Here is an 11,179-nt window from a genome sequence, read left to right as displayed (position 1 = left end):
CAGGATGGTCTCGATCTCCTAACCTCGTGATCCGCCCGCCTCAGCCTCCCAAAGTGCTGGGATTACAGGCGTGAGCTACCACGCCCGGCCTCAACCGGTATCTTTTAAGCATCTGCTGTGTGCCAGAGATTGCCCTGGACACAGAACATTCTAGAACTCGGTGACAGAAGAGCCACTTGCTTGGCCTGGGAGCATCACAGGAAAACTTCGCAGAGGCAGAGAGGAGGGTGTGGGGGTGTTGGCAGCAGAAAGTGTTTCTCTAGAAACACTGCAACACGCAAAGGCTGGAGCTGCAGGACCTGTCTGGGATGACAAGGGCAGGAGGTGGGGTGTAGCTGACCTCTGTGGTACCTGCCCTGTGTGCAGACACTGCCAGAGGGCCTGTCTGCATGCCAGGGGGCCGAGTTCCATGTTGTAGGGGGTGCGGTGGGGTGGCACCAAGGGGCACAGGCAGGTTAGATGTACTTTTTAGGAGGAAGGGGTCAGAGACCAAGGGCAATGGCGGTAAGCATGGGGCTGAGGTCACCTGACGGTGGTGGCCTGACCCCTGTGGTGGAGGAGAGGCAGGAATGGAGCTGCAAGAGTGGGTCCAGGAGGTGTCCTCACCTGTGGGGAGGCCGAGAGCTCATTGTAGGCGCAGGGCACACCTGACTGACAGGACACAGCCACGCCACAGAAGGAGATAGAGTCCCAGTGGTGATTTGGTGGAGCTGGGGCTGGCTGGGGCATGGGGACGGGTGGGTTTGTTGTGTGCATTTTTTTACTGCACATAAAAGGCTTTACTGGGGAAGAATAGATTTCCTCTCTCTTTCCTGGAAGAGCCAAATCACTTAGACTGTGGAATAGAAATGGTAGTTGAGCGCCCGTTCATGCAAGTGTTAAGGTCTTCCCGGGTTACAAGTGCGCATACCCCAGGGGGAGTCGCTTTGTTTGAAGCGCCTGAGCGAGGCTGTTGGCTTTGTCCGTTCTGGCTTTCGTTGCTTCTTAAATGAGGCTCCTTCTGTTGCAGAGGTGACCACAGTGACAGTGGCCAACGTGGGGGCTGCTGCAGACAATGTCTTCACCACGTCTGTGGCCAACGCGGCGTCCATCTCAGGACATGTTCTGGTAAGCTGTTCTGAGGGGCATAGCCCAGTGCGAGTGGTGCCACGCTGGGGGCCTTGGGCTTCCCTGAGGCTCTCCCGGGGTTCAGCCCATCGTGGGCGTCTGCTCTGTGAGCTGGGGAGGGAGGCACTGGCTGGCTCTGCTCTCAGAAGCCTTCAGGCTGTGCTGGGGTGGGAGAACTTAGAGCTGAGGCAGAAGCTGCCTCGCAAGGCCCGGTGAAGCTGCCTCACACCTCATCAGATGGGCTGGTGGCCTGCATTGGGCGGGGACTCCCAGCTCCTGACCCAGCCCAGGCTGCTGTCCGCCCACAGTTCAGCCTCTGCCCGAGGCCCGGCGCTGCCTGTGCTCCTTACTCCTGTAGCTGCAGGGCCAGCTGAAGGAAGCAGGGCGTTTCCCTCCCCCATATCCTGTTCTCATAGCGTTTATGGCGCAGTCTCCCACCCTCCTTCATTCTGCACGCCTGACTGCCGTCTGCTTAGGAAACTGCTGAAAGCCAGTTGTGTGTCAGATAGTGTCTGTGCCCCCTTGAGAGCCCTTTCGTGATCATGTTGTATCAGCTTGTTTTATGTTTTATATGTGGGGCCTTCGGCGACCTGGGGACATCGGGTCAACCAGGGCAGGCAACCTTGTTTCCAAGTGGCAGATGCCGGGGTGGGTCCAGTCTCCAGAAAGGGGTTTTCCCTGGGACCACTGGCACCTGTTACTTGTAGTCTTTTTAGCCTTGGTCATGCACCTGGGACATCATCCTCATATACCTGAAAGCAGAGTGGTTGTTTGTGTGTTTTGTTTTTGAGATGGAGTCTTGCTCTGTCACCTAGCCTGGAGTGCAGTAGTGCGATCTAGGCTCCTTGCAACCTCTGCCTCCTGGGTTCAAGCCGTTCTTGTGCCTCAGCCTCCTGAGGAGCTGAGATTACAGGTATGTGCCACCATGCCAGGCTAAGTTTTGTAATTTTAGTAAAGACAGGTCACCATGTCCAGGCTGGCCTCAAACTCCTGACCTCAGGTGATCTGCCCGCCTTGGCCTCCCAAAGTGCTGGCGTGAGCCACCACACCTGGCCAGAAAGCAGAGTTATTGTTAGAATGGCAGCAAACAGAAAACTTGTGAAGGACTTCAGTAAAAACATAAGAAACTTGGGAACTTCCTTCCCTCCCTCCCTTCCTTCCTTCCTTCTTTTTTGACAGAGTCTTGCTCTGTTGCCCAGACTGGAGTGCAGTGGAGTGATCTCAACTCACTGCAACCTCCACCTCCTGGGTTCGCCATGTTGTCCAGGTCGTCTCAAACTCCTGATCTCAGGTAGCTACCACCTCGGCCTCCCAATGTGCTGGGATTACAGCATGAGCCACCGCGCCCAGCCCAGACACTTGGTTTATTTCTGATGGGTGTGAGAACACACACAGGCTGACCTGTGGCCATGCGGTGATCTGTGCTTTCGGTCAGGCTGCTCCTTCCTGGCAGCGGGGTCTGGGCGCCTAGGAGGGGCTGAAACCCAAGGCACCTGCGGGTGCCTGGAACATGCTGCCATCATGCAGCAGCGGTGTCCTGCAAGTGCCTGCAGAGGCCAAGGCTAGTCTTCTCCCCTCCAGGCCAGGAAGACCAGAGACTGGTGTGTTCCTGTTTAGAAACTGACAACAAAGCAGGGCACGGTCTGAAATAACTGTATGTTCCCTTCCTAAGAAAAATAGTCTGTGACTCTTAAACAGACACAAGACATTCCCTTTCTCCAGTGAAGAGCTGCCGGTCTTTGGTGACTCAGGCACAGTGGTAGGACCCCCATTGTGAGGTGTTGGCCCGTGGGCCTCCGTGAGCCCAGGCGCCAGGCATGTGTGTTGGGGGACCCTCAACTCCATGAGAAACTTGTCCTCAAGTGCCCTGATTCGACAGTGACATTTTCAGATGTAAGAAACAGTTGTCAACCGGGCGCGGTGGCTCACACCTGTAATCCCAGCACTTTGGGAGGCCGAGGTGGGCGGATCACGAGGTCAGGAGATTGAGACCATCCTGGCTAACACGGTGAAACCCTGTCTCTACTAAAAATACAAAAAATTAGCTGGGCATGGTGGCAGGTGCTTGTAGTCCCAGCTACTCGGGAGACTGAGGCAGAAGAATGGCGTGAACCTGGGAGGCGGAGCTTGCAGTGAGCCGAGATCAAGCCACTGCACTCCAGCCTGGGGACAGAGTGAGACTCCGTCTCAAAAAAAAAAAAAGAAAAAGAAAAAAAAGAAACAGTCGTCTTCTCGCTTTGCCTCGGTTGGTTTTGTATTCAGAATTAAAACCTTGGGGCACCCAGAACGCTGGGTTCGAGATGCCCCTGGAAGTCTCTGGTCTGCCCCACTGCTGGGGCAGAGCCTGCAGGCCAGAGTTTGTCAGACGACTTGACCAAGGTGGGGTTCAAGTTCTAGCAGTGGTGTGTGGGCATGGGGACTCTGGCTGCCTGTGGTGGGGTCTGCAGCTTGAAGGGTGATTTTGGAAGCAGGCAGCAGTTGCAGCAGCTTCAGCCAGCGTGGAAATGTGGTTTTGAGGCCCCGGTCTCCCGTCGCCATCTGGAAGGGGTCTGGAGGGTGGTCCTGCACAAGGCCTCGTCTGTGGTGGCCAGCGTGGTCTGTTGGAGACCCTGCATGAGGACGGTGACCTGTGGGAGCTGCTCAGGCAGACGTCAGGGTGTTTCCTGTTCGTGGAGCACGTGTCTTCTTTCCGTTTGACAAGCGATGGCAGGCATTTTCCTCAGCCGTATCTTCTTTCCGTTTGACAAGCGATGGCAGGCATTTTCCTCAGCACCACACAGACGTCGGTACCGCCTGCTCTTGTTCTCGGCTCTGTTTTGGAGTCTTTGAGAGATATCTTTGGAAAAGATATGGGGTGCCTAGGCGAGCGTCCCTTCTTGGTGAGAACAGCCATAGACCTGCTGGAGGACGGCCCGGCTGGGCTCAGGGACACACCTCGTGTCATGCTCGGACGTGACCTGACGGAGTGGTTTTTCCTTCTAGTCTGGTAGGACGGCCCTTCAGATCGGGGACAGCCTGAACACCGAAAAAGCCACACTGATTGTCGTCCACACAGATGGGAGCATCGTGGAGACCACCGGGCTGAAGGGCCCGGCAGCTCCCCTCACCCCAGGTACAGCAGTGCCTGCTCCCCAGGCCTGGGCAAAACACGTTCCAGAATAGCTAGAATTTATTTCAGGAATTTATTTACTTCTTTTTGTGGTAAATTTGGAATATCAACTATTAATGGATTTTAAGTAGAAGCTGTGGAATTCTCCTGGCGGAGAAGAGTTTTCCCGCCGTTGAAGGAGGTGGTGCTGCTGGGTAGGTGGGTGTCTGTGAGGGGAGTGCATGCTGTATGTACTTCCTGGCGTCCAGCCTCTCACCACACACTTTCTCTGCCCAAGGTCCTCAGTCTCCTCCAACCCCTCTGGCTCCCGGCCAAGAAAAAGGTGGAACTAAATACAACTGGGACCCCTCTGTGTACGACAGTGAGCTGCCCGTGCGGTGCCGGAACATCAGCGGCACTCTGTACAAGAACAGGCTTGGGTCAGGTGAGGGCTGCCGCTTCAGACTCCAAAGTTGTATTTCCCTTTGTAGCCCCACTAGGATAAATTGGGGGCTGAGAAAGAAGAAAATCGTGGCACCTAGAACTAGTTAGGAAGACAGGGCCGGACGCCGTGGCTCACACCTGTAATCCCAGCACTTTGGGAAGCTGAGGCAGGCAGATCAAGGGCTCAGGAGATTGAGACCGTCCTGGCTAACACGGTGAAACCCTGTCTCTACTAAAAATACAAAAAATTAGCTGGGCGAGGTGGCGGGCGCCTGTAGTCCCAGCTACTCAGGAGGCTGAGGCAGGAGAATGGCGTGAACCCGGGAGGCGGAGCTTGCAGTGAGCGGAGATCGCGCCACAGCACTCCAGCCTGGGCGACGGAGCGAGCCTGTGTCTCAAAAAAAAAAAAAAAAACAACAACAAAGAAGACAGAAGGTGCAAGTGACACCCAGTTCCTGTGAACCAGAGCTGAGGCCTGGGAGAGGCACTGGGCAGGGCTGGGCCTGGGAACCATTTAGGGGTGAAAAACCATCGTGACCCATGGGATAGGAGACAAGCAAGAAGAAGTGGGAGGGAGGCAGGGCTGGGACGTGTTCCTCAAGTTGCCAGGTCAGCTTGGGACTTGTAGACAAAGGCTCTGGAAGTGGGTACTAGGGGTGCTCAGTGTGGGACCTGGTCGAGCTTGCAGTGCCTGCGGACAGTGGATGGAGAGATCACGTAGGGGATCAGAGGCACAGGCTGCAAAGGCAGACCCGTGGTGGCCCTGTCAGGGCCAAGTACACGGGTGGGTGAGATCACACAAGCTGCTGGGGTACTGGTGCTCGTGGAATGGCGGAGGAGGTCCCAGGAGGGAGGCGATGGCAGAGGCAACATTCCTACCTGCTGTCATCGTGACTGCTGCTCTTCCTTGCAGGCGGCCGGGGACGGTGCATCAAGCAGGGAGAGAACTGGTACAGTCCCACCGAGTTTGAGGCCATGGCAGGAAGAGCCAGCAGTAAGGACTGGAAAAGAAGCATTCGCTACGCAGGCCGACCCCTGCAGTGCCTCATCCAGGTATCGTTTGTGCGTCCTCACCTGTGCTCAACACACAGCTTGGATGCGGGGCCTCCGAGGTGGCCCAGCCAGAGGGCGGGCACAGACCACGGGGTCAGACACACGGGGTTTGCAGCCTCCACCTCGTGTCTGTGTGGCCTTGGATGAGTGACTGACCCTCTCATATTTCAGTTTCCGGATTTTTCACATGGGGATGATGATGATCGTGACCCTGTGAGGATTGTTGGGAGAAGTGCATGAGGTCACAGCGCCTGGCACAGAGCAGTTGTAGAAAGGGGGTGTGTCAAATACACAAAAAATGGAAACAGTGGAAGTTAAGATAATCGTTCCTGTTTGAATGCGTGTGACCCTTTCAAAGTCGCCTAACTTTTCTTCTGTCTGCTAAAAAGGAGGACTTCTGATTCCTATTCCAGTTTAGCTCCTGTGTGTTGTTAAGGAAGCAATTCCTCTGGAGCCTTTTGCAAATCTTGAAAGGAAAGAGATGGGTTCTGCCACCAATAATGGCACTGTGAAGAAGAGAAGTCTCTGGAAATTACTGGTGGTCATCTGCTTCTTTTTTGGAGACAGAGTCTCACCTTGTTGCCCAGACTGGAGTGCAGTGGTTTGATCTTGGCTCACCACAACCTCCACCTCCCAGGCTCAGAGGATTGTCCTGCCTCAGCCTCCCAGGTAGCTAGGATTACAGGTGCCCGTCACCACACTTGGCTTTTTTTTTTTTTTTTTTTTTTTTAGTAGAGATGGGGTTTCACCCTGTTGGCCAGGCTGGTCTTGAACTCCCGACCTCAAGTGAGACATCCACCTCAGCCTCTCAAAGTGCTGGGATTACAGGCGTGAGCCACAGTACCTGGCCTAATTTTTAATGGAGATCGGGTTTCACCAGGCTGGCCAGGCTAGTCTCGAACTCCCCACCTCAAGTGAGCCGCCCACCTCGGCCTCTCAAAGTGCTGGGATTACAGGCATGAACCACCATGCCCGGCCCTCATTTCTCAGAATTTTTGTCTTTATGAGGTTGGACACGGTGACTTACTCCTGTAATCCCAGCACTTCAGGAGGCCGAGGTGGACTGATTGCTTGAGGCCAGGAGTTCGAGACCAGCCTGGCCAACATGACAAAACCCCGTCTCTACTAAAAATACAAAAATTAGCTGGGTGTCGTGGCACAAGCCTATAATCCCAGCTTCTTGGGAGGCTAAGGCACGAGAATCGCTTGCGCCGGGGAGGCAGAGGTTGCAGTAAGCCGAGAACGTGCCACTGCACTCCAGCCTGGGCAACCCAACAAGACTCTGTCTCAAAAAAAAAAAAAAAAGGAGTTTTTGTATTTATGAACGGCAGGTAAATGGTAGAAGTGGTTGAAATCTTCTATTATTGAATGATTCACATTTAGGGGCTGACTTTCTAATGCGTGGTGCTTCTTTTTGCATTTCAGGACGGGATCTTAAACCCTCACGCTGCCTCTTGCACCTGTGCTGCCTGCTGCGATGACATGACCTTAGTAAGTTGCCAGCATGTCTGGAGCAGGAGCACTTGGTGGAGCTGGGGGTGGCTGAGTGGGTCCCACAGCCCTTGGCCCCTTGGCTGTTTCCCTCTTGTCCTCTGCCTTGGAGAGGGATACTGTCCTTGCTTCTCCTCTGCTGCTCTGTCCCCTGCTCCCTGATACACCACAATGAAACCTGATGTCTCGATGCGGGGGCACGTGGTTGGCCCCCAAGATGTTGCTCAAAGAACATTTATGGAAACCTTAAGTAATGAAAAGCGGTTATAATGTCACCACCTTAACTGTAAAACTAAACATACACACTTTTCCTTGTATGTGTGCTGTTAGATATTCTGCGTTTTATAACATGTCAGAAAAATGCTACTGTAAACTTATTCATGAATAGAGCTTTTAATATCTTTTTGACGTATGTCCTTATTCTGAATTCTTAACTATTTGACAAAGAGCCAAAATAATTTTCTTTTTCTTTTTTTTTTTGAGACAGTGTCTCACTCTGTCACCCAGGGTGGAGTGCAGCGGCGCGATCTTGGCTCACTGCAACCTCCGCCTCTGGATTCAAGCAATTCTCCTGCGTCAGCCTCCCGAGTAGCTGGGATTACAGGTGTGAGCCACCACGCCCAGCTAATTTTTGTATTATTAGTAGAGATGGGATTTTGCCATGTTGGTCAGGCTGGTCTCAAACTCCTGACCACCGGTGATCTGCCCGCCTCGGCCTCCGAAAGTGTTGAGATTACAGGCGTGAGCTACTACACCTCAAAAAAAAAAAAAAAAAAACATGGAGAGACCTACCATGTTCTTGGGGTGAAACAGTAAACATCCTAGAATTGTCTAGTTTATATATAGATTTCATGTGATTCTAGTGGAAAAAACAATTTTGTGAATGTAAAATAATTTTGAAGTTGATTTGGAAAAGCCAGTAGGTGAGACTCTTAGAGATGCTGGATGAGTAAAGGAGCCGGGAGGAGGCGTCGGTCCCCTTTGGGCTGTGAGGAGGCGTCGGTCCCATTGGCAGTTGAGCCTGCAGGTAGATCATTTGCAGGGGCTCCAACGCTGAAGTACTTCAATGTCAGTCTAGGAAATCATGAACAGGGTCTGTATGTGGAAGGTACTGAAAAAAATGCTAAAGAAAGAGACCAGAGAAGATTGAAATACATCAACAGACATCCTGTGTCCGTGGATTAGAAGACTCAATATAATAAAGATGTGACTTTTTCCCAAGTTGATTCATAGGTTTAACACGATTACTATCAAAATCCCAGCAGGATTCTTTTTAGATGCAGACAAACTGATTCTAAAATTTATATAGAAAGGTAAAGGAAATTTAAAAAGCCAAAACAGTTGTGAAATAAACATTTAAATGGTTGGAATCACATTGCGGGGTCTTAAGACTTACTAGCTCGTGACAGTAATCAGGACAGTGTGGCATTGGCAGAAGAGACCCCCAAAATCTGGGTCAGACTAGAGTGTCGTAGACTCCAGCAAATGGCCTTGGAGCGACTGGATGTTCATCGGCAGAGACAAAGGATGACCTAAACTTCACACTTGGTACAAAAATGAATTCAAAATGGGTCACGGATCTAAAGTAAAAGGTAAAACTATAACATTTTTAGGAGAAAACACATTGGAAAATCTTCCTGACCTAGAGTTAGAACTAGGATTTCTTAGATTGGACTTTATCACATTTTAAAACTTTTGGCTTCCACTTGGGGAATGGTGGTGTGATAAGCTCAGTGGACCAACTCTCCACGGAAATAACTAGTGAAAACTGGGAAAAAATAACCCCTTAAGGTCTCCGGAAATTGTCCTAGGTGCATATAGCAAATAAAGAAACATCCAGGAAAATGTACTGAGTCTTGGAAAGGGCAGTGAGGATTGTGACATTTAAGCTAGGACCAGCTCCTTCCCTCCCTTTCTGCCCCCAGCTCCCTATGGAGGAGGCTCCATTCTGGGTGGTTGTGACCAAGAAAACAGGGTTCCCACTCCTCACAGCTCCCGGTCAAGGGATGTGGTATCTCACTGGGAGGGGCAGGCCACTAGCGGTTCTCAACCCCTTCAGCTCCAATTTGCAGTAAATTCCTGGGAAGTGTGACTGAAAATCTCTTCAGTCAGCCCCACTCAGAGGGCAGAGGCGTTACTCAAAGGTGGGAGGCCAAGCATAGGGAGGCCCCAATTTCCCTCAACCCAGGTTGCCCATGGGGTGGAGCGTCCATGCGGTGAGAGGCTGCCGCCCCCTGTCACAGAGCCCGGCTGATGCAACAGAGTCCCTCTGATCGACCCAGGTGCTGTTCCCACCTCCAGGTCTGGAGTAGGGGCTCCGACATTCAGCCCCAAATAGAGAGAGGCTGTAAGAACACAGAGTTCCAAAGCCCTTCCCAAAGGAACTGAGTTGATTTGAAACAGGAAGGGGATGTTCAAAACAATGGACATTTTGGTGGTCAGCAGTTAAGAGGAGGCCAGCAGTTCCATTAGAGCAAGAAACTAAACTAGGTCAGCAGGTTTACCAGAGAGGCGAGGAAAGCCACAGCTAACAACCCACTGGGGAAACAAGCCCTCAAGTTCTAACCTCTTGGTAAGGAAGCCCTAATTTAATCGGCTCAGACAGTGGAGCAGTGTGTGCCCCAGGGCATTGTTGGAAGTAATGGAGCAGGCAGCTGGCGGTTAGTTGATTCTGACACTTGACTCAACCAGCAGCTTAACAGAGATCAGGGAGAGAGACAGCCAAAATCCCCACCACCAAAGGTGACTGCACCCCCAGGGCTGAGCCCTCAGAGGAGCAGCAGCCGAGGCCGCCCCAGGAGAACAGTTTCAGTTAAAGGGTCCAGCCCCATCCCTGAATAATAAACAAGCAGACAGCAGCCAGGAGCTGGGGGAAAGGAGAACAGCTTTCCACTGTTGCTACAGTGTATCACCTGTGTTGTCTGATTCTTAACAAAAGAGTCTAAGACATGCAAAGAGCCATGAACCATTCACAGGAGGGGAGCAACAGAAATTGCCTGGAGAGGCCGGGATATTGGGTTTAACAGGCAAAAGCTTTAAAACAGCCATGCTCAGTATGTTCAGAGGACTAAAGAAAACCACAGCTAGCGACTGCATGGAAGGTCTGAAGACACTGTCTCCTCACTGGGGAATGTCAATGAAGAGATAGAAATTATTAAAAAAACAAAAACAAAAAAGAAGTCGGGCGCAGTGGCTCTCATGCCTGTAATCCCAGCACTTTGGGAGGCCGAGGCGGGTGGATCACGAGGTCAGGAGATTGAGACCATCCTGGCTAACATGTTGAAACCCTGTCTCTACTAAAAATGCAAAAAATTAGCTGGGCGTGGTAGCGGCACCTGTAGTCACAGCTACTTGGGAGGCTGAGGCAGGAGAATGGCGTGAACCCGGGAGGTGGAGCTTGCAGTGAGCCTAGATTGCGCCACTACGCTCCAGCCTGGGTAAGAGAGTGAGATTCCGTCTTTAAAAAAAAAAAAAAGTCAAATGGAAATTGTAGAATTGGAAAGAAGAATAACTAAATGAAAAATTCACTAGAGGCTCAACAGGTTTGAACTGACAGAAGAGACGTTCTGAGCATGTGTCCGGCAGCCTTGTGTGGTGCTGGGCTTGTGAGGGTCTCAGGTCGGGGGCGGGAGTGTCCCAGGCCCAGCTCCGTGAGGGTTTGGCCTCTTTCATGGGAGATCTTTGGTGACTTTTACCGTTTTCTTTAATTGATCCCATGCCTCCTCCTGTCTGGTGCAGTGCTGCTGAAGCTATGCCCTTGTGCTGCCAACTTTCTCCTCTGTGGCTTCTTCTCATTCCTCCCTTGCTTGGCCCTGGCCCCCATCTATTTTCTGTCTTTTAGGAATTCCTGACCCTTTTTTTTTTTTTTTTTGAGACGGATTCTCGCTCTGTCGCCCAGGCTGGAGTGTGGTGGCACGATCTCTGCTCACTGCAAGCCCTGCCTCCTAGGCATGCCCTTCTCCTGCCTCAGCCTCCTGAGTAGCTGGGACTACAGGC

General features: G+C 52.1%; 1 protein-coding gene across 1 annotated transcript in view; it reads left to right on the top strand.

The window, feature by feature from the left end:
- The window catches only part of DEAF1 (DEAF1 transcription factor), a 70,724-nt gene that overhangs the window by 15,870 nt on the left and 43,675 nt on the right, over positions 1-11,179 (top strand). The window contains exons 3-7 of the mRNA XM_011993862.1: positions 1,010-1,107; positions 4,090-4,219; positions 4,494-4,640; positions 5,553-5,692; positions 7,118-7,183. Coding sequence (XP_011849252.1) covers positions 1,010-1,107; positions 4,090-4,219; positions 4,494-4,640; positions 5,553-5,692; positions 7,118-7,183 — 581 coding nt within the window. The remainder of the gene's footprint in view (positions 1-1,009; positions 1,108-4,089; positions 4,220-4,493; positions 4,641-5,552; positions 5,693-7,117; positions 7,184-11,179) is intronic.

The sequence above is a fragment of the Mandrillus leucophaeus genome, unplaced genomic scaffold, assembly GCF_000951045.1.
Source record: "Mandrillus leucophaeus isolate KB7577 unplaced genomic scaffold, Mleu.le_1.0 Scaffold435, whole genome shotgun sequence".
Lineage (NCBI taxonomy): Eukaryota > Metazoa > Chordata > Mammalia > Primates > Cercopithecidae > Mandrillus > Mandrillus leucophaeus.
This window is presented reverse-complemented; position numbering and strand designations above follow the sequence as displayed.